The sequence below is a fragment of the Apis florea genome, unplaced genomic scaffold (assembly GCF_048593485.1).
Source record: "Apis florea isolate Af1SG1 unplaced genomic scaffold, ASM4859348v1 contig_2350_pilon, whole genome shotgun sequence".
NCBI classification, from domain to species: Eukaryota; Metazoa; Arthropoda; class Insecta; order Hymenoptera; family Apidae; genus Apis; species Apis florea.
The window spans coordinates 5,220,306-5,245,363 of NW_028256565.1; the positions used below are offsets into that span (position 1 = coordinate 5,220,306).

Here is a 25,058-nt window from a genome sequence, read left to right on the forward strand (position 1 = left end):
AACAAATATGTTTCATTATTATTTTAAAATAAATGAATGTGTTTTTGTTTAGCATTTTATATTTTTTTTTAAAGTCTTGTGATAATTTTGTTTCAAGCTAGAAAAAAAACATTGAGATACAGAATAGAATATTCTAGTTGTATATCTCCAACAGCTATTTTAGAGTATAAATAATTATTTAATCTTATTGAATTACTGCTCTTAAATTTATTATATGAATAGCTAACCATTCTTATGTGTAATATGACAAGGATAAATTAATCAACTTTCATTTATGTTACTCTTTTTACATTCTAAAATCAACTGTACAACTGTTATGTTTCTAACAGTGATTAATATGAGTATCTGAAGTATATATCTATTAAGTCTATTTACAATGAAATTATATCCGCTATAATTCGGACTAATCATATATATTGAGGTTGTTCACTTGTAATTTGCACGAGAAAAAAGAAAACTAATATAATCGCTAATGATTGCATTGTAACGATAAATATGTACGATAGACTATCACAGTGTAGCTCGCGTTTGTAATCGTAGAATCTCCTATTGTTCTAATCTTTTGATTATATTTGTTTTTCTTTTTGCCGCAAAATATGGAAGTACTTATTTGCAATTGTTTTGTATCCAATTCTGATAATCGTGCTGTCATACAAATGCAGTATTTACGATATAAAAAAATACTAATAGATACTATCATTAGAATTTCTTATTGTAGTATATTTGCAAGTGTATTAAAAACTAAGTTAGCCCAAATATAATAATTATCAAAATGCTTTATTATTGTTGAAAGAATAAATGAATACTTGCAAATCTATATTTAAAAAAAAAAAAAAAAATATATATAGGCCACGACAAATTTTAAGTAATCTAGTATTACAGATATTTGATAAAGCAGCATTAAAAAAAATTAGAGAGTAGAAATAAATTAGACATTCATTTAATAAAGTGTCTATTTATGCGTATAGAACTCTTATGAATTTATCCGTATTGTTTTTCTCGAGTCACATTACAGCATTTACAATAATTATATATTTCAATTTGTTTTTGAACTAATTTTCATGAAGTGGAGATAAATCGTGTACAATGTAAACAAAGTATGCTATGAGATGAGGTAAAACATATTTGACATAAAAAGAATGAAGAATAAAACATAACAAATATATTAGATATTTCTCAACTACTTCATGAAAATATGAGCAAGCTGTCACTCATTTGTTAACCATCTATTTATTAAGAACTACTATTGTTTATTATTATTATGCAATGGTAAGAAACTTTAAAAACGATCCCACGTCTTTGCGGTGGCCTGTGGGAGCACAGCTCCGAATAAATCTTATGCATTGTATCTCTATTATTTATTATATTTATAAGCAATGGATATTTTGGTACAATTAAATTTTTTTATTGTATATTTGCCCCTCGCATTTTTTATTTATTTTTTTTTATTTAAAAAACAACATATATTTTTTACGTTTTTTTGTTTCAATGGATTGAATCTTATTATTCAATATTATTCTCGATATACGACGAACAAATCGTCACGGCCTTTTTTCTTTGAAAAAATTTATTCCACTTGCTGCGGGCATGCAGTCAGCACAATGTTAGTATTTGTAGCACATCGGTCTGTACGTTACACGTATTTACCACAGTTTGGTGTATTCGTGTATGTGTGAATGTGTGACTTGTATCTCATCAATAGTACTATATTTTTATATAATATATTGTATTATATATATTTATATATTTACCTAATTTTATTATGTTTTGTTATAGTTATCATTATCATTAATACGAATATATGATACATTTCAAACAACGCCCCTGCTGGCTCTGTTGGAGGCGAGAATCAGAGTAAGGTGGGTCAGTCATGAAAGGACATTAGCCATTTAGAAACTGAAGCAAATGTCACATGCAAAAATTAATATTATAACAATATATTTTATCTATTTGAATTTACATCTTGATCGTCTCCTCCTAACCGAGCGCAGCTAAACTTTAGTTAAAGAAGGGACTAACATTCTCGTATTATGTGCTGACACTGAATAAATTGTACAAATTAAATCATTGCTATTAAAGAAAAAGGAAAAAAGAAAAGTAGAAATTAATGTACACAATAAAAATATTAGAACTCATCAATCATCATTGCGTCGAAGAAGAATGAAATTATGATTATTAATTCTTTCATTTTTCTCTTCTCCACTTCGCCCTTTAGGCTAGTAACTAATGAAAGAAATTACATTACGTCAAGAATGCCATTGTGAGACACTTTGCTCCACTAACAACAATAATTTTTGCATGTAGTGTATGGACAATCGACGTAAACTAAGGGCTAATGATTGGGCAGCTTGGGAGTATATTTCCACCTGTAATAATATTCACTATATATTATACATATATATATATATATACACACACACATATATAAATATAATGCATATTTAATTATTTACCAGTTCAAGGGCGGGCTCGTGTCGTAGGTGTTGTGGCAGGAACTGGATTATTGAAAGTAGCTGTAAGCGCATTACGTCGCTCTACCTCCAATTCAGTCAGTTTCCTCCACAATTCGTCTCTTTCCTTTTCTCTCTTCTTTTCTCTGACATTACAAAATATTTCTATAGATAATATAAAAGCTATCGACGAATTTCATTTTATTGTTTTTCAAAAAGAAGTTTTTAAATTTATAGAATTATTTTATATTATTTTTTTAAATAAAATAAAATATTACTTACTTTTGCCTTTCAGACTTATAGCTGGCAGTAAGTTCATCAAAGAGCTTGCTATTCATTTCCATAAATGTTTTTAAAACGTTATAAACAAGGGCTATAATTGTCTGATTCCAATGTTCCTTGCTAATTCTATACAATGCCGGGAACATAATTCCCATTATTACATGATTGTTTTCTTCAATTAGAGACATTATATATTCATTATTCCAAAAGAACAATGCTCTTTCGGCAACCTATGTAAAATAATTTTATCGTTAAAAATAATTTTTAATAATTTTTCTATATTTTAAGTAGTTATATTATTAATTATTAAAAATTAAATTCAAATACCTGAAAATGTGGTGAAGAAACACAACGTGCAATTTGCCTGAATAAAGGTTCTTGTATTTTAACAAATTGGCTAGGTTCTATCACGTCCAAAATTTCTTCAATTTCACCAAGGAACATTACCTCCTTCTGGCTACACGTTTTAGGCCAGAACTTAAGGAGGCCTCGTATAACAGGTTCTGTTAGAGTTGCATCCTTTTCAAGAAATTGTACCACACAATAAGCTAATTGTGCATGATATAATGATAAGCACTTTACTTTATGTAATGGTAGCAGCACCTGTAACAAGATAAAAAAAAGATGAATCAAATTTTAAAATATATTTTTGAAATTTAATATTTTTATATTTTTTTACCTTAACTAAAAATTGCTTGTGCTCAACTTTTAAAGGAAGAGCAAATCCATTTATAATGCTACCCAAAATTTCAAGAAGTTCACCAACTCCATTGAAATGCTCTGTTTCATATACAAACCTATAAAAATAACCAATTAAATATATATTGTATATACAATTGTATATATATTGTATAAACAAATATATAAATTTTAAATTATTTGAATTTTGTTAATTTATAGATATACCTCAAGAAAATGTTACTGATTTGTTTGCGTATGAAGGCTCTAAGACCAAGGAACTTCCCATAAATACGATGCAAAACAGTTTTCAAAAAATCTCTTTCCCTAGGATCCTCTGAATCAAACAATTCCAGTAACTATAAACATTAACAAATATATTAGATATTATTATATATTAAATCAATTAGATTATTATTTTATATAAAAATATTATTTTAAATTAATTTAAATTACAAATTATACCTGTAAAACAAATTTTTGGTCAATAACTTTTTTGCCAATTGTAGGTTGAAAATCTGAAGATTCAAGAAAGCGTAAAAAGAATTCATAAACCAACTGCAAATGAGGCCAGCTTGCCTCTAATGTTGGATCATCTTCTTCTGGATCAAAATCTGGAGTTTCACTAGGTGGTAATGTGCGAAACAGATTTGCAGAAATCTTAAAAAAAAAAAAAAAACATTAATATAATGAAAATATTTTTATGAATTAAGTTATAAATATATATAATAATATATATATATATATACATATATATAATAATATATATAATAATAATAATAATAATAATAATAATAATAATAAATATTATTTTCATATTATATTTACCATTTTTATGATTTCAGGATATACAGGTTCTGTGAGAACACCTCGTCCAGCTGTAATGTATTCAACCAATTCATTGAGTGTACTACGTTTAATTTCTTTTCCTTTAAGATCCGCCATTGGATCCATAAAATCAAAGGTCACACAACATTGCCGAAGTTTTCGGATGAATAAATCTTCTTGTTCTGATGGTGTGACATCTGTAACATTTCAATAATGATTTTTAAATTCAATATAATCTATTTTTCATAAAAAATTTTTGAGTTAATTACATTGTTACATATGTTATAATCTGTTAAATTTTATCATTAATCCATTAGTAATTCAATTACTAATTTTGTAGTTTGTAACATTCGTTCTAAATACATCAATTCTCATCAATATAACGGAATCAATAGATCGTGAAAAGTCATTTTTCATTTGTTTGTAGACTGCAGTATATCTTCGGAATCAATTTCGAGCATTTCAATCAAATAAAAATCGAAACACGCTAGTAATAGATTTTTTTCAAGTTGATTTAAATGACTGATGAAAAATATATCTTTTAAATTATATTTTTTTTCCTTTTTATTTTTTTTAAATAAACAAATTGATTTTTTTATAAATTTTAGCTTTTTATTATAAATATTTATGACCTATAAAATTTAAAATGAAAAAAAAAAATATAGAAGAAATAAAAAATAATTACATTGAAATTTATTCAATACATTTTTTATTATTTATAAATAAATATACAATTATAGAAATTTTTCTATTTTGTTTTGTATCGATAAATTGTACCGACATTTTAGTTGAGGTTATGTCAAGTGAGGTTATGATTCAAACGACATGCGCGCACCATGCGGCGTATATACACAGTTATATTGGCAACACTGTAAACAGAAGTAATAAATTTCTTTTAAGAACATTCATGCGCTACGATAATTACTCTATCGCTTTTAAACATTAGATGTTATTATTTTTCTTTATATAAAATATATATTCAATTCTTTTTACATAGATGTGTCAAATATATAAAATCAATAATGAAACAAAAGAATAAAAATATAATTATTATAATAATTGTTTGATAACAATACAATGTTTATATGATAAAATGACACAAAGTGATAGACAGTGCAGTTATTCTATTATTAATATAATATTGAAGGAGAATCTTAAATTATCAGCTTTGAGTGTTTCTGATTTTAGCAGAAATTTTTTTAAAAAATTTTTTTATTTCAATTTCTATTAATTTTTTTCATCTGATCTTCGCAAGGAATTTATTATTATTATAAAATTTGCATTATTGTAATTGATTTTATATTTCATCTCTGACCATTAATTATTCGTTTATCGATTTAAATGATTCTCTCTAATGATTAATTTACTCTACCTTGATGATTCGTTTGTCTCATGATTAAATCAACGCTTATTTTTAAAATATCTACAATAATTCTGATTTACAGTATATATATCTTTATGAAAAAACAAAATACAATTTGTAGATCTAATAGTTAGTATTTTCAATTTAATCTTATCTAATAATATACTAAAAAGCATTTTTTAATTATGGCTAATAATTTTTAAACATGAAAAAAAATTGATTTCTATCAAATACATTTCTATCAAGAAATAATAATATTTTATTTAACAATAGTAATAAAGTTATTATCTAATTTATGTTCATATATAATTGATATGCGATCATGATGAAGAAATATAAATTGATATTCAAAAAATTAATAAAAAAATATCTTTCTTTAACATAAAAAGTTCACATCGATATTCGATTTTGAAAAAATTAAGAAGAGAGTGTATTAACAGAAATGATATCTCATCATGATCATAATCAATTTTTAATGATAAAATAACTGTTAAATTATAAATTATTATCAGCATTAGTATACTTGAAAGAGAATTGAATGAAATTAGGTGGAATTTTTCATTTATTGATAGAAAAGAAAGATAAAAATTAGAAAGCACAGAAGATTTTTTCTAGCTTTTCTTTTTTTTTCATCCATCCATTAATCTCACTTTTTATTCATTTCTTCTTTGGTTTCTACCTTTTTTTGTTTATACTGATTTATTTAGATAATCACATCACTATTCTTTTTTTGATTTATCTTATAGCCCTTTATAATAAAAAAAAAAAGTCGCGACAAATTAACATGAATTTTTTCTAGAAGCTTTTTTTTTATTTTAAATGAAAATTATATTGTAATCCATGAATAAGATTGAAACAGAATGGTAAATTTATTTTGTATATTATGAAACATTTTATATGTGCAATTCCGATATATGATACATGATTTGCATTATAAGTTAGGAAGATATATCGAATCGATAATTAAAAATTAACGATCAACAACATATAAATATAATATATAATATATTCTTGTAACTTTTGAATTCTAAATTATGCTATCAAATAAGATAATTAACGTAGAAGGCCGTGATGTAAATCAATGTCGCTATTTGCTTATTAAAGCGAACTTCCGCGATGTGATACCCTATATCCGTTTATTACGGAATCTGTAATCCTCGAAACAATCAAAGATAAATTAATTTAATAATATCCATTTAGAATAATTGATTTATAAATATCGTATTATATTAATGGATCTTCTTTCTAATCTTTTTATTTTATAAAAAGATTTTTAAATAATTAAAACATGTGTATTATTTTTTTCTTTTTTCAAATTCTATCGCCATTCGATTATTTCACGCTCGACCGTTCCATCAAGATTCTTATGTCAAGAAGATCGCCAAGTAATTGAAAACGATCCAGAGCAGAGAGCAAAACGAATTAACGGTGTGCTTTCGTTCGACTCAATGGAAAAATGTGGATAGCAGATGGTAAAAAGCAAAATGAGAAAAAGAAAAAGAATAAAGGGAAATAAAAAGAAGAAAGCTACAGAGCACAAAGAGGGATAAAAAGAGTAAAAGAAAACAGGAGTAAAACTTTTCAACCGTTAAGGTTAGAATGATATTCACAGGCAAATATAAAGAATTACAAGACTAGTTGTATACCTAGTTCTATAAAAATTTCATGCGCACGCATGATCGTGATCATAACACACGAGACCGAATAGTAATGAGTTATTAAAAAACGTTCTATGATAGAGATCGTCTTAATTGTTAATCGGAAAACAAATGTTACGACAACACAGCTATATAAGCTTTTATTTAATAATGTTACTCTCTTCAATTAACCTGGCCTCATTTATATTGTCTCGATTTTACCAATTTACATAATTGCATTATATTACACTATGTGTAAGAGAGCGAAGAATAACTAATATATTATGTGTATACACGATAAATGAATGAAATTTTGAGGCAACAATTTGACCGCAATCACAATATTAGAATATCGTTAAAGTGGACAGTAAAAATAGGTTGATATGTGACGCACAGTCTATGAGCTTTGAATATCTCGATTTCCAATAGGAAAACTATATTTGATATTTTCCTCAGTTACACACATATATGTTAAAAAAAAAAAATGTATACATATGATCAGAATGTACAGAAGTAAAATAATGTAAATTTTGATTAAATTTTTCACGATCATATAATTACACGCTTATATTATACTCCAGAGACTGAGATACACTGACTTGAAATATATATTTCGTAATTCATGGTCACAGCCTATGCGTAACAGGTGACCTTTATTGCTGTAAATAAAAGGGAATATATTGATGATTTCTTTTGACAAAATATAGAGAATATTTGATTTTAATTTGATTCAAGTCAAAATTGTCTACGATTCTCGGATGATGAACACGGATACAACACAATCAATTACAATCTACTTATTGCGAACGCATAGCGTATAAAGTATAAGTGAAATCGTCAGCTGAATATTCCGGTTATGCGACCTTGCGAATACATTTAAGTAACGCGGGTAGTAGTTGTACAACGCGACCGATGTTTTTGGTATGACGAAAAAAGAAGGCGAAAACATAGAATTAGTTTGGCGCGACTAGTAACTTGCCGATTCGACATTTGATCGTATTGTGATGTGATGTTTCATTGATAAACTTTTTAAAAATATCAGTAGTTATGACTATGTGGTATACAAAACTGTGTATATTTTTTCTTCTTATTTTTTGTTATAATATGTATAGAAACCTTGACGCGTTCCATTGAAGGGAAAAAAAAAAGAGCAATGAAGAAAAGATAGATATAGAGGCGGCTGAAGAGCGAAGAAAAATACTCGAGCAAAAGAGTTTGTTTGGTTTATTTTCAAGTCAGTCAATGAGTCGCGAAGTAATAATCGTTGTTTTCTTTATGTAAGCGGACAGCTTCGATAATTTCGTATATTTCCATCCGTAGCCACGACAGGAAAGAGGACCTCGATTATTTCGTTTCATTTATTTTCGGCCTCGGCAAACGCCGACCGTTCCACTGGCAGGCATTCTCGGCGTAATTAAAAACAGGAAACTTTTCTAGAGAGCGATGATATATACACGTCGACTGCCGTGAAATTGCCGGACAGACGAAAATAATCGGAAGCGCTTCTTCATTCCTGTCTCTATCGTTCGTCGAACCTCAATCACGATTAATTGGTTTTGCTTTATCGATGTGCGCTGTCTGCACATAATAATTATCTTCGAGGAATGGATCGATATCGCAGATTCAAGTAACTTTGTTTTTTATCATATTAATAAATTTATCGAATTTTGCGATTGCCCTGCTCTTTTCTTTTCCATTCTATACGATATATATGAATACGATAGCGATAGCGCGCCAAAAGTACGCTTTTGTAACGTAATAGGAAGAAGAAAAGGAAGATCACTAAGAAGGAAGAACAAACGATCGCTAAGAAGTGCCAAAATACAGCACGTACCAGAAGCGAAAGAAGGAAGAAAATCGTCAAGATTATCGAGCGTCACGAATGACGACACCCGTGTCTGTTTGAAGAATTGACACGGTGCCCAGAATCAGCGGTTTGTGATTCGTCCAAAACATAATTAGGATTTCGGCAGCGCCACGATGACTCCGGCACGCGGCGGAGCCATGTCGGAAGTGCGATCTTATTATCTGTTATTAGCAGAGATCGGGTTTGCATAAACCAAGGTCATGGTCCTTATGCTCTAGATTAAATGAAAATATCCACCATCGTTTTTGAAACAACTCTTATTTTATTATAATTCTTTATCGCGAATAATTTTTTTTTTTAATTTAGAATCAATTGTGATATTTTTATCCTTGAAACCTAATAATCATTTTTATAAGTAATAAGATCAGTTTTAGTTAAGTAATGAGAAGTTTTATCTGATAATCTTAAAAGTTAAAAACTAATCTTAAAAAAAAAAAAAAAAAAAAAAAAAAATTAGGAATGTAGTAGAAAATTCAAAGTGCGAAAATAGTTGGTGCCAAAGGTTCCAAAGTTAGAATTATGCGTCGCCGAATTACGTGCACGATCATCTAGCATGTATGTATTTATAATTTCATTCATAACTCGGGGTACTTTCACATACTCTTGTCGTACTATACGTTCGTGGCCTTGCAACATGAACGTTGCTTTTACGACTATTCGCCCACCGCGCACGATTCTTTGATGTAACGAATGGACCACGAAGTATGAAAACGAGCTGATTCTACGCTTTTCTTCTTATTTCTTTCATTGAAAATTAAAATCGAGAATGGAAACTTAATTTCGGAATCGATAAATCAAAAAACGATCGTTTTGATGTCCATCAACGTCGTAATGAGTGTCGTCGTACGAAATGTGTCTCGATGAGAAAGAAAAATCGAAGAAAAGCAAACAAGAGAAGAGAGAAGGTCTTGAAATCGTGTCACGTGTGTACAACCGGTTCTTACTTCATCTAACTCCGTTCGTCTTACTCAAAGTTCACCAAGGTAAAGGAACAAAGGCGATCGTAGGTCACGGAACAAAAGAAAAGAACGTTAAAGGAATACCGAAGACGATCCATATACTCGATCCTCGTCTTCTCCCCTTTAACGATTGCCACCGAATACTATAACGTAATTCCGTAACTTGGAAGCGAATATTTTATTTACAAACGAAAAATATATATATATATATGTAAATTTATCCAAATTCGAATTAACACGAATCAAACGATTTTGAATTACAAAAATTTGTTTAAGGGCCATTTTACACTATTCGCTTAAACGCATTACAATCTAGTAGAAACATTTGCGGAAATGTTGACGCAATCGGGTTCCTCTTTGGATTAATTCGCGAACGCGAAAACACAAAAACATGTAATTGCTAGAGCGATGTACAAACACTACAGAGACAAATCACAAAATGTTAAAAGCAATGTTTTAGTCGAAAATGTCGCATCAGTTGTGGCGATTCAATAACTATTCTGGAACTGCCATAAACACGCAGATTCGATATGGAGACTACATTCGTATCAAGGAGATGGGTATAAAATAGAAGGATGGGGGAACAAAGTGAAGGAACGAACGTTCAAGGATCGGATGCCAAGAGAAAGCAAAGTGTCATGAACAGCGATGATCGAGAGAGGAAGAAACAGAAGGCAATCTCTTGGGGCGTTGTTTTAATATTCTCGAAGAATGGAAAGGGCGGCGCGTGAAATCGGAGGATCGTAGATCTGAAATCGAAGACGAAGCAAGAGGCAAACGAAGTAATTCGTGGTTTAGTTATGGTTTCAGGGATGGGGGTGAAGGTTGGATGCGAATACTTGGATTAAACGAAGAAGAAAAAGAGAAAGAAGGAAGAAGGGAAGGATGGAAAGAAAAGTTCGTGTACATAGGAAGAAAGGAAGGAAGGAAGGAAAAGAGATAGAGATAGGGGGAGAGAAGGTAAAGGAGAGCGTTCGAGGCAGCCGGTCGCCGGCATTCCGGATCAATACTCCCACCGCCGTCGCTTCTCTGGGGATTCGTTGGGTGGCCCGGCTCTTCTCTCTCTTTCTCTCCCTCTCCTTTTACCTTTCATCCTCCCTCTGTCTTTCCATCTCGTTCTCCTTTTCCTCCCATTTTCCGCCTCTACTTCCAATAAACGCGTATATCGGTGAATCTCTCATTCGATTCTCTATCTTTCTCCCCACCATTTTCACATTCGATTTTTTCTCCCCATCGCTCATCGATCAATTTATATATATGTTTTACATACTGTACATATCATCCCTTTCTTTCATCTCTCTCTCTCTTTTTTTTTTTTTTTTTTTACGGATCGAAAACAAAGTGATATTAAAAGAGTTATTAAAAATCAATGGAACAAATTTAACACGTATTTATAGTATCTATAATGCACTTATTATATACTTTCAGATTAAAGATGAAAAAAGATTGGCGCGTCTTTGAGCGATATTGTTTCTCCCTATCGGCTTTCTCCGTGTCAATCCGAGGGAACTCGATCCTCTGGTACACCACGGATGGGGGAGGGGGAGAGAGACCACTCCGGAAAGTGATTCCGGTACGCGAGAATGCGCCAGCCGGATTTGATGCGTGCCGTTGCGTAATTCTCATTAGCAGAACGAGACGACGTAACGCGAGACCGTATCCGAGATCGTTCAGAAAGGTCGACGTTCTGATGATGTCAACTGTGCGCCCTGCGCTCGGATACGCTACACGTTCCTCGATCGATTCCGCGATTCAACCCCCCCGCCAGGATCCGGCTTTGCCGCCACTTTATTGCTTCGGCACAGTTAACTACTGTGTCTCGTTTACGCGCGATACGTGATCTCTTGCGAACGGATAGAAAATAATAATTTTTTTCCAATCCGTTTCTGTTCAAAGATAGGCAGAATTTACTTTGGATTATGGATTTGGTGAATCCCATCGCTGACCGTCGTTCCTTCGCTGGATATCGAGTTTCACCTACTTCCAGAAACTTCTTCTCCTGGGAAATTGTTTGTATTGCTTGTTAATTCCGTTGGATCGTGGTATATAGAAGTCAAAGTTTGCTAACTTGTCTCTTAAAGAAGAACGTGAGACGACTATGTATGATATAAAGATTTGACATTTTTCACACGGTGTTATAGTTATATTCATTTCGAAACAAAAATTTTTACACACTCTGATAATCCAAATATTAATCTGTTACCTGGAAAATTCAATGAATTTCAATTAGTTTCGTCCAATCGTCGCGAATCATCGAGAGAAAAAAAAAAAGTATAAAATACGAAATGCCTAGCTTCGAGAAAGATGAAGCAACAAGGGCAGACAACAGTGGTTGGAAGGCGTCGTTGAAAGATATCAGAACAAAGAATTTCGCAAAGAATTTTCTCCGTCTGCACTTCTTTTTTTTCCCCCTCAAAGATCGTCGCGAAGGGAATCCCTGACCTTCTTTAATTAGAAAAGCAATGACAAAGTTAACAGGCGAGAATCAACGAGGCTTGGCCACGACGATTCTGAGAAACGGGATCGAGGAACGTGGCGTGCAACGTGGCGTCGATCACTCTATTAAGATTCTCCTCTATCAACGCTTCTTCTCCTTCCAACCTTCTTTTCTCCTCCTCCTCTCCACTTTTTTTCTCGAGGACAATTAACCATCGTCTGCGGTAGCGTAAACGCGACACGTAATTTCTTGATGTAACAATCGAACGATCCTCATTCAGATTCATTATTGGCTACGATCTACTCCCGATAATTGTTCGTAAGGACGATGATAATATATTGAAGGAACGTCGAACACGATTGTCGTCTCGTTTTCCGTTAACGAGCATCGTCTCATCCTCGTTTATCGATTATATATATATATCAATTTCATTCACCGACTTCAATATTTTCTGGGATATTGTTTAATCAATACCTTTTTAACTTTATTATTATTATTTTTTTTTTCGAAAGAAATTGATAAAAAGAAATCGTTCCAACGAGTTTCATTCAAATTCCTGGCTGATTAAGAAAGGCTTGAACAATCCTTGAGCACCGACGATTATCCCGTTTACCCCGAAACGAAGTATTCAGAATTATAACATGTTATGATTTTTTGACGGTGAAAAACATTGCTGGAAAAAAATCACGTTTTTCTACGACGATTCAATATTTATGGCGAATAAAACTATATAATCGTACCTTTTTGTTTGCTCAGAGAAAAAATTATTAAGAGCTACGAAATTGATCGATAATTATACCATGTATTTTTATAAAGATTTACTTCGAGACAAGTCTATCCATTTTTATTCCTCTTGTATTCCAGTATGTATTTCTCTTTAGAGGTAATAATATCGATACGAATCAAGGTGAAATCATTTTAAACCGGTCGAACTCTGTATTTCTGTATCCCTTTTGATGTTATTCTTCGAAGAACGATCAACCGCGATAATCGCATTTGCTGCATAATCGTAAAGGTGTAATGCTCTCTCTCTCTCTCTTTCCGATCATGGTGCGCCGAAGGGGACTCTCCTTGTTGAAGGAAGTGTCCCTCTCCCGTTGTCGTAACAAGCGTCATCACTGTTAAGACATTGCTCTTTCTCTTCGATTACATAATCCTTTGAATACGTCAAAACATTATGAAACAAAAGTATTTAGAAATTTGCTTCTTTTTTTTTTCAATCATTTTTGTGAATATGTATTGTATATAATATTATATAAAATAAAAGAAACTTAACAAAGCGTAAATATATTTTATCGTTTTCGTACATGTGACGAACACGGATAATCTGGAATTTCACGATAGAACATTATTGACCTCGTTGTTCCTAAAGAGATATTCTAGGAAAGGTACCACGAGGTGATTAATTAGCGAGCGTCGAAACATTAGGACTCGACACTCCGAACGATTTAAGCGATTTACTTTTGGAAAGCGAGCGAGATACTAATTAAAATTTCCTCGTCGAAATATCCTTCGAGACAAACGTTTCGTTGTAGATACGTTTATATAGCGGTTATCTGCAGTAATTGAATTTACGATGATATCTCGTAATCAGTGTGGTATCAGTCTCTTATCAGAACGGCTTATTTTATACCAAAGATTTTCGATACTTCACCGAGATAATAAAGTTAACTAATGTCTCGTTATCGACGCGTTATCGCTTCTTACGTCTCGTAATAGTCACATTTAACGAGATATTGATGAAAATTTTAACGATTTTCTTACGAAATAACGATTCATTTGCTACGTGAAATTCGAAGTTTAAAAAGTGATCGTAACTGCTTTGATACACACAAGCTTACAAAAATGATTTTCATTACAAGGAAAATTAAGAAATGGCCGTTAAAATCAGAAATCTTAAGGATTTCATCGATTTCATAATTGAAATGTTAAGAATTACGCGATTTTTCTTAAATTTTTTACGATTATAGCGAAGAAAAGGATCCTTGACCCTACGGTTAGTTCTGCTAGGCTTTTTCGAGTTGAGCATGTTGCTCGGCCAATAGACTTGGATCGAATCCAATCTTTGATTAAGGAAAAAGGTCTCGATCCTCTCTGTGAATAGTGTTTCACAGATGGACTGCTTCCAAGGAGGACCGCTACAATGGGCTGTGATTGCGGAAGAAACGGACTATCGGATCTACCTATGGTTCGATTTCACGAAGGATCGAGAACTGGATTACGCGTGAAAGATTCATTCTCGCGATAAAATCGCCGTTCTTTTAATTCGATCGATAAAAAATAAAAAAAAAAAGAATATGAAGGTCGACTCTCGAGTTGGACCAGCTTCAATCAGCGTTTTGATCGTGATCAACAAACATCTTGGAAACGATCACGTTTGATGTCTACAACGAGTCGAGTTCTCGGGACACAATTGTATTTCCTTGTAATGTATTCAATGAACTCGTTTCGTGTTCCAATTACTCAGCACCGGCACATCTACATTTACACCGCTTTAGTGATCCTCTTGTACTCTATTTAATACCAATTAAATTTCCTGCCAACTTTTTAGATGTAGAACTCGGTTTAATCCTATTCAAGGCACATATAAAAAGCACGTACAAAAGAACTTATTTGAATTATTTCAAGATACAGGTTATTACGCAAGGACACGATCGAGAATCACCTTGCCCCTAGCAAGTCAGCGCCCTCTACTCGGAGGAAGGGATTTACGAGCTCGAGGAACGTGAATCGGCTGCGCATACTCGCAAACTACCGCCAAGATCTATCGCCAAGACGATCTTCTCCATCTATTATTCCGCTTCGTTTTAATATGGTTTCAGATGCAGACCGGTTCATCGCCACGGATGAAGCCGTGCGTTTAATCCTTGAATAGACAAAGGCTCGATAAATCGTTCAAGGATCGAGATTTGTTTCTCAATTTTCCAAATCGGTCGCACGTGTTCACGGATAATTTAACACGGAGTAATTTACTTTTGAAAAAAAGATGAAAGCGATAATTCGTATTAACCGAAGATTACTTAACGATGCTCGATGATTTTCCGCCGTGAATCACGCGTGTCGTTAGTCCCTCGAGGAACATAATTAGCGCCTACATCCCGTCTTTGTTCGTGAATACGAGTTGCTAACAGATTTTTAATTGCTTCTCTTTACCGCCCCAACTATCGTTTTTACATTATTTTACAATATTTCGAGAAATGGAACGATGAAATGTAAAAATCAGGACAATCGACACAAGCGATAATTCTTAAACTTAATTTCTTATTGTCAAGAAAGAATACTCGTTCGAGTAACTGATAAGATGACGATAATTCGATAAACAATAAAACAATACGTAAAATGTAATGGTAAAAATGATCAATCAAGTTTGTTTCTTTCGAGACAAATATCAACGAAACCAAAGGTAAAAATTGAAAATCAAAATGCACGTTTCCAATCGTTTCAACCACTTAGAGATTAAAAATTCTATATCTAGTTGCTGTCTCTTTCCCTTTTTCTTTCATCGTGTTCTCTAAACGTGAGATTTTGCTGACGATTGCGCATAAACATGAACAGGGTGTCTGCCTACACCGACTCCGAGTCAAGTCGATGAGCGTGCAGTTGCAACTGCACTCCAACTCGACCAACAACTGTTGGATATCGGCTTGACCTCGACAATGACTCACCGTCAGGTCACCGTGCTCTGACCGTTTCTCCGTCACCTAGGATTTTCTTTCCGCTTCCTCTGCATATCTGCTCTTATGCACGTTCAAACGATACTCTTCTATCGATCTTTACTCTATGTACAATCCACATTTACGTATTTCTATATACCCAAGAATTTCAAGTCATTGACATGGCGTTAATTTACAATGATCTGTATACGCACATCGTCATAATGTACATGCGCATTTTAATTTGATTGGATCAAAGGAAAAGATCAAAAATAAAAACGTAACTCTTATTGATTAAATCTTGAACAAATATGTATTGGGAAATTTTAAATCTTTGGCCACGAGCAACGTACTATTGCGATTCTTTATTTAATTACTGATGCAATTATTTTTGCTTTTTAACTATAAATACAGACACATAGGTCACACAATTTGTTTTTTCTTTTTTTAATCTGTTTGTACAAAGTTCTGTATCTCGTCGATAATATCAATAAAACGAAGCAGATTCTGTGTCGATCGAGAAAGGATGATGCAAGAATAAGTGCAAATGCATACGAATGAATCAAGTTGATCGATAGAAGGAATGAATCAAATAATTATTTCGATTTTCCATCAACCAGTTTTTCAACAAGACAAGAATACAAAAATATTTACAAGAATATTTTTATATCAATGTTCTTTATTTTTTTGTGAAATAAAGCGAACAAACAATCCTTTTTCTCGAAAGAATCTTTTATTCCATTTTATTCTAATAAAAATAAATATACGTTAATCGTCACGATCCAATTCTAACGTTAAACCAAAATTTTGCCACACAATGAGCAGTCCCTCAAAGGTATAAAAACACGCGCATAGAATGTCGAACGAATCGAGTCCAATTAGCGGAATGGCAAAGAACGTTAAGCGCCGCGACACCATTCGTCGTCTCTCTATTCATGCGTTCCTCTCCTCGATGCCCCCTCGTGGATGCACTCGTCGCTTTTCGCGCGATACTATTCCCCTCTCTCCTCTGTTATTAGCGACAGCCTATTTTATAACTCTCGTCAATGTCAATGCCAGAAATGCATTCCGCAAGATTCTCTCGAGCGTTTACCGACCGAAACAAATAAGAAAGAAGAGGGCAAAGACGAGAGAGACATAAATACGCATCATACTATTAACATAATTATTGCGAAAGATTGATAGATATTCTCGTGTAAACTCGATGCAAATTGTTGTAGAGATTGCCGACACCGAGCGTATCGCCGAGATCGATCAATGAATAATATTATTACGTGGCCGTAATATCTACATTTTATTTGAAAATCCTGAATTTTTCGGAAGAAACGGGTTAAAATGGCGTGAACTTTCCACCAAAATGCAAATACCGATCATGTAATATGGCGAGGTAAAACCGAAGGTATGGGACTGCTCCAGATATTCGAACGAGGTTAAAAGGAATTTAGTATTTATGAACAACAATGTGCACGAAGGAAGCGGAGTCATCGATATACAAGAACGGACTCAAAAGGAAAAAATTTATGAGCGTGTTTTATGATTCAAGATTAAGAGGAAAGGAGACAAACAAACGAGAATTCGAGAACGTTTCACGTTCGAGGTACAACAGCCTCTTAATCGAATAACAGGTGTTCGAAATGGCCTCCAAGACTGGTTTACGTCGATATTCAGTATCGTCCGAATCCCAATCCACATCGAGTCTCGCGCATTTGTTTGCCATGTTAAAAAAAAAGAAAAAATATCGTAGTAAATATGATGTATTCAAGTTTATTCTCGTTTCTAGAAGAGCTTAAAACTTGTCTTGCATATAATTCATACTCGTAGATTTTAAAAGTGATTTGTGTATTTTAGAAACTTAGAACTGATATTTATTGCATTCTTATTTTCAATTTGTGACACAAGATACGCATATATATATATATATATATATATATATATATATATATTTAACAAGTTTTATTGCTTATCTCATATACGGAAACAAATATAATTGATCTTGAAGGCTTCTCATTGTTCTTTGTACACCGTAAGCGTCATGGCATTTTCATATTGACAACTTCATCGCATTTTTCACATTTTTGTATTTGAATGAAAAAATTGCTTTTCATTATTCGTAAACAATACCATTTATAAAATTCTTCTGCAACATCTGTCATCGATATAAATAAAAAAAAAAAGGAAATAATAAAAAAAAAATATAGTAAATATGTGGTAGAGAGGAGATAACAGGCAGCATGAAAAAACACGCCTACGATAATTAAAAGCTTAAATGCATCACTCAAATGTGTGTTCAAATTATACCATACATCGTCTTTTCTTTTTGTATCTCTATGCGATTCAAATGTTGCGCGTTACAAAATAAACAAAGGAGAAAAACAGAATAAAAGAGAGGGACAGGGGACAAAGAGAAAGAGGGAGCGAAGAGTCTGAAACAAGCAAATAAAATCCACGTTAAGACGTTAGGCAAACGAACCGCGTTTACGGTGTAAACGCAGCTTAACGATCGACGCCGCGCACGGAGCAAGCTCGCCCACTCTCATCGGCCGGAAAACTGCTTTATCATCCTCCTGCACGATGATCTTGACAGTGACCGTAGCGATCAATGGCGCCGTCAATTAGGCGAATCGCGTACTCGAATTTATGGCTCAGTGGACAACGATGTTTGAAAACGGCAAATCACGCGTGTTCCTGAAAATCTGTTAACCGTGATCTATCAATATTTTTTTGAATAATCCTTTCGTCCTATTTTGAATCTTCGTTCAAATATTTTATTCAACAAAAGTTAAAATTAAAGTTTATTAAACAACTGATGTAAATCATATTTGATTTGTGTTGCGTAAAAGTGAGAACGTGAAGAATTCATCGTGAAAAATTATGTGGAAGGCTTGAACAAGATTTTACTACGAACGTTTAAAAACAAAATTGACAAAATCGATATTAAGAATGTTTTTCGAAAATACAACATATTTTCCAAGAAACAAATTGAAATATTTCTTTTTAGAAAAACCTATTCGCGTTATAATAACTATATTCGTTAACTTTTGTAATCGAACTCTTTTATTTCTTTGAAACTTATCGGGAAGAGCAAGCCCGTTTACAATAAAGTTAATGCATGATTTTTATTTGATCTGCAAATAAAACAAGACTCGAAACCTTGAACATGATTGGAAACAAGGATGGATCAATTTATTGCAAATCTATCGAACTAAATTGCATTGAAGAAAGTAGAATGAAAAATGACAAATGCTCGTCGATAATCGTTAAATATAGTACTGTTTCAAATAGGTTTTGAAGTATAAAAGTTTCACAGGTTTATTGAACGATGCAAACCGAGTTTCGTCACGTCGAAGGAAGAAAGCGTAAACGTCGAATCGAACGATAGACAGGGCGTCACAACCCGTGAGAATCCCCCCAGGAAACCGGAAGTGTACGAAATTAGTCCAATTTTGTGCGCGACAAGTGGAAAAACGTTGGCCATTGGCGACTCCATCGTTGTTCTCGAGGGCACACGCGTGCCGCAACGAGAATCCGCTAGGTGACTCGCGTGTGTATTCATCGCTTGAACCCCGATTAGCCTGCTAGAGGGCCTAATAACGAGTAATACCCTAGTCGCGTCATCGAGCTTAAAGAGATTTCGCAACAGCTCGCGATCTCTTATATGTTCTAACTATTTGACTGTCTATTTGCCTGCTGATCTAACATCGGTGAATAGATTACAAACATCCACTGTAGATATTGATTATATATCGTTTCTCAGTTATTTTCAGACAAAATGTTCCGGTCAATAGAATTGCACAAAAAAATATCAGTTGAAATCAACGATAAACATTTATATGTACGTGACACGATGAAATGAAGAACGAGTAGCATATTTTCTACTGCGATAAATTTGTGGCTTCTTATCTGTCAACAGAAGATTACCACGATCGTCCGGCGATGTTGTAACAGCCTGACGGAATGAACGAACATTGCTAGACATTTCTCCGATGAACGAATATATCACGTGATCTAAACATATGCGTTCTCTGAACATCATTGCTTCGATTCATGACCTGTAGATGCATTCAGCGTGATGCTTTTCAATTTAACTGAGATTTAAATGTTCTTATATATATATATATATTATTCTCATACACGAATCTTAATTTAATATGACACGGTTGGTGTATGAGCCAGACTATGCTTGTAAATAAATACATAAATACATATAAATCAATAAGCGAATCTATTTTCATTTCGTTGATTTGTCACGAGTTAAATTGAAAGACTTACACAATTCTTGACGCACAAAAGAATATTTACACAAAATAATTCGTAATTAAAATGTACGAAAGAAACTTTTCTAAAGGTCATGTATTTTGATAGGTTTAGAAAGTTTATATAGGTTTAGAAGATTTATCAAGATTTCGATGAAAACCATCTCTATTTTTCGATCAATAAAAGCTGATTTAATTCATCCAAAAATTTCGAGATCGAAAGTATAATAAAAGTTTCCTCTTAAATGCCCCAGGTATCCTAATGATTGTAATTTTAAAATACTTCGGCTGTTGAACAACGCGAACTCGTAGGTAGACACATTGGCTGCACACCTACGTGTTTCTAAATAAGTCTTATTCGTAGGTTGGTTGCAGTATGGAAGCAAAATTCATATCTTCTCCGATCTATTCGACCATTAAACGATTATTATTTGTATTATTATCTGAATTCGAATCTTTATCAACAGAGAAGAATACAATATTTATAAGATGACGAATCATATGTTTCTATTAATCTTTTTTGCAATATTTATATATTTTACCTACATACACTTACATATACCAATATTACGAATAAAAACTGTACTTTTCATTATTAACAAATATTTACAATGAATATATATCAAATACTCTGTAGGATGCTCTTAAATACTGCAATCACTGGCAGAGTATATAATTTTCGAATATATTTGCCCGCTTTGGTCTTTGTCACAGACTTTATGCAGTACATAAATTTAGCATGAAACCGGACTATGGCTACAATCTTACTGTCAAAGTATACAAAGTATATTGCGATATAACACGTATTACATAGAGATAACTTTATGGTAGCACATATAATTTTAAATTAATAAAGATCATTTATTTGTTTTCAAAATAAATTAACCTTATTGACTATTGAATTCTCTTCTCTCAGATAATAGTACGTATGTATTCTTTATTTTGATTTTTGTTTTTTAACCGAAAATTACTCTTCCGTGAAACATGTGATATCGCGTGTATCGATACGTAAACGCATAGCACGTACGCATACAACACTCGAGCGGAAAACACGTGCATATAGGTTATGTACGCGGCATGCAAGAAAGAGATGGTAAGAGAAACCGCGTAGAAGTAAAGAGATAGGAACAAGTGTAAAGAGGAGGAAAAAAGCGGTGAAGACAGTGAAGCTAGTGAATGCGTAACAGAAAAGGAGAGACTATAAGGACTACTGCCGTTTTATTGGCAGAGGTGAACGACACTGCCTACTGCAAGGTGGATGCTTGTATTTCGCATAACCACTCGTCGTTGGAACGTGCCATGAGTTTATGGGTCACTACCTACTGTTTTCAAGCATCTTCTTACAAAAATAGTGTGAATTCGTTGAATTAAAATTGTATCGACATTAATACATAAACATAATATAAATTATATCGATGAAAACTATGAAAATTTATTTTTTCCTTTTTTGTGTTTTATTAATTTGTTTCTTTTGTTTAGAATAGAAAAGAAAAAATCTTATATATCTTGTTTATAGAAGAAATTTTTGAAATAATATAATTTCATTATTTGCAACATTTTTAATAAACGTCGACATTTTAAAAGCTAACCTTTATGCTAGTAAAGTACACTTAACATGAATTTCCTAATGACTGATTTACATTAAATCGTATACGTCTCAATTAATTAAAATGTATATATGGATTTTTTTTGAAATTATTTAAATAATACTTTCTGAAAATCAACAATTCATTCAATATGTAACTTCCAATTGCAGAAGATAATAAGCTTGTACAGGTTATGTAAGAGTAATTTGAAGGACGAACAGCAGGGGAACGGCCTAATCAACAAGAGTAGAGTCAGAATTTATGATTAATTTTATAGTTAACATTATAATTTTGTATAATAATTTCATGAAATAAAATCTCAAATAGAATAATAATATAAGAATACATAATGTAAGATGACATCCACATGGTGTCACAATTTATAAATTTCAATTTTCAATTCACATAAAATAATATAAAATTATGCTATGCATGATAATATCGACATTTCTAATTGAAAAAATTACTAATTGTATGATATAAAATTTCTCTTGTGGCTATCGACAATATACGAAATTTATATTGCAGGAAAATCGGTCGAGTAACGTGAACTGACCTCTGCTTTGCCGCTCCTCATCGATTTTCTGAACATACGTCAATACGAAGTACGCCAGACAAGTATTCACAGAATTAAATGCTATTACTTTTTAAATATTCGATAAATAAAGATTTCTATCACCTTATATATAATAATTGTATTAAATGTTTAAGAAATAAAGATGTATTTTTAATATAAATGTGCTTATCGCTAAATATTTTGAGGTTAACTACAGCAATTTCATATTATCTTTATATCGAATAATAATATATAATTATTAAAAAAACAATATTAAATTTGCATTATTTAATGTTTTATGTAACATTAATATTACATCATTAATATCATTAATATTAATATCATATCATTTTATTTTTAATATTATCATTTATAAAATTTATATCAACTAAAAGAAGAATTTAATTATTTCAATATACATAAACGTGGTACTTTGTAATTGTTTAATCATGCAATTAATAAAAACAAAAAATAAAAAATAAATAAAACAGAATATATTGAAATCATTAATTATATTCATTTTTAATATTTTTATTTATCATGAGAAAATATAATTTATTTATATATTAACTGCTCAATATTAAAAATTATAATAAAATATTTTGTTAGTTGTATAATTCCTTGATATCAAAAATATTTGGTTTTCATATATAATGCATAAATTAAGATCTATATTCATAATAATGAGAAGATTTAACAATATATATATATATAATAAATATGAATATTAAAGATATAAAATGAAAAATTATAAGAATATATAACTTGCATTTTCAATCAATATCATGAAGATAGATTCGTTTGATTGTAACACAAAAACTTTATATTAAATTAAGCAGACGTATTTATATTATTATGTAATATCATTTATATATAAATATTATAGTATTATATCTTACACTAATCATAATGTGAAAGATAATATTTGAAACTATAAATATATTAACTTTTTTGCTTTTCATTGTAAACATAATTACATATATATCTTTTATACCTTTAAATCTACAGATGATATAAAGCGGATAGCTTGTGTTATTACTTATAAATATTATTTAAATAGATCATGATGAAAAAAAATATAAATATATTTATTAGTTCCCATTCATAAATCTTATCAATATATCTTTGTGACATATAATGAAAATGCGAGAAATATATAAAGGAATAAAGTATAAGATCACAACTAACCTTTGAGCTGTGGTAACTGCTGAAGTTCAACATCTTGAGAGTTACGATAACGAGATGAACCCTGTGATTTCTTAGATTTCTTCTTAAGAGATCTCTTGGCAAAGGGATCTATCCGGTCCACAAAAGTCGCTGACGACATGTTGGGATTAGCAGAGGCACTATAAGAACTGGAGGGAAGTGGAACGCTGGAGGCACTTTCGTGCCTCGGCTGCACTTTTTCGGCGTTGGACGCGACTAAAGAAGATTGCATCCACCCCGAGGAGGTCGCATTCCGCGTCGAGGAAGATGAACTCACTACACACACAAGGATAAAGCAACACTACACGATTACCAAGCGCACGTGGTGTACCTGAACACGGTAACCTACTGGTTCAGACGTTCCTGAAGTAGAGAGGGATGAAAATTGATAGTAGTGCGTGCATAGCACGAGTTTTTCCGCGTAACAGAGCAACGTGTTAATCGACAAGGTTTGTCAATCGAAGAGATCCATTAAGTTCACAGTTCAATTAAAATTCAATGAAGAATTGTCAGCTCGTTTTTGTATCGGTTGAGAAAAGGGGCGCGATCGCTTGTTAGGCGTTGTCACACGCGAACGCACGCCCCGTCGTACGTCGAATCTCCCACCTACACCGTGCAACACAGAAGCGGCACCGTGTCTTTTCTCGATCGTATGTGGATTACGCGTTACCTGAAACCACGACCGATGATTTGGTCTATGGTTCAGTTCTTCGGTTTTTGCCGTTCGAACGAATATTTGATTTACGGCGCCGGAGACCGTGAACGGCTGGCAGGCTTACCGTACCGTGCCTGCGTGTCGGGTACCAAATCGCGAAAGAAGCACCGTTACGAAATAGCTTGTAGCTTGTCTACAAGCGGTTTTTCGTCGCGCGAAATCTATCTTCCACAAAATTATCTTCCTTCCGCACGCGGTAGCCGCACTCCGCTCGCGCAGCTAAACGCACACACTCACTTAAACGTTGCGATGGGGGACACTGAGGCTCGAACAGCACTCGGCCGCCATCAGCTGCTCGGACCGACGAGCTTCTTTCATTTTTGCCGGAACGACCGACAGACCGTCAGGCGCTAAGTCCTGCCGAGACGTCTTCCAACATCGTACGTTTTATTACGCGCACACAAGTTACTACAATTTCGGCATCTACCGCACGTAAAATTTAAATTAAAAAGAAAAAAGGATCCTTGCACCGTCGCCCTCTTCACTTATTGAAAACCCGTCAAGAGGTGCCTTGTGTGCCTGAAAATAGTAATGTGCACTCGACAATCATCGGCCGGAGATTCCCGATCAAACACGAATACCAGCGAA

The 25,058-nt window shown here is 32.6% G+C and overlaps 1 protein-coding gene and 1 long non-coding RNA gene across 2 annotated transcripts; one reads left to right on the forward strand and one right to left on the reverse strand.

Annotated features, from left to right (window-relative positions):
* Nucleotides 1-939: 939 nt before the first annotated feature.
* Nucleotides 940-24,971, reverse strand: wdb (serine/threonine-protein phosphatase regulatory subunit widerborst). Its single transcript, XM_012490399.3, has 10 exons — nucleotides 24,105-24,971; nucleotides 23,738-24,031; nucleotides 4,239-4,435; nucleotides 3,876-4,070; nucleotides 3,639-3,769; nucleotides 3,412-3,529; nucleotides 3,060-3,335; nucleotides 2,733-2,962; nucleotides 2,454-2,596; nucleotides 940-2,366 (listed from the first exon to the last, which is right to left on the reverse strand). Coding segments are annotated over exons 1-9 (1,581 nt in total). The 5' UTR covers nucleotides 24,106-24,971; the 3' UTR covers nucleotides 940-2,366; nucleotides 2,454-2,457.
* Nucleotides 3,631-4,626, forward strand: LOC147658137 (uncharacterized). Its single transcript, XR_015291128.1, has 2 exons — nucleotides 3,631-3,765; nucleotides 3,920-4,626. It is a non-coding gene; the product is annotated as an uncharacterized LOC147658137 (long non-coding RNA).
* Nucleotides 24,972-25,058: the final 87 nt, after the last annotated feature.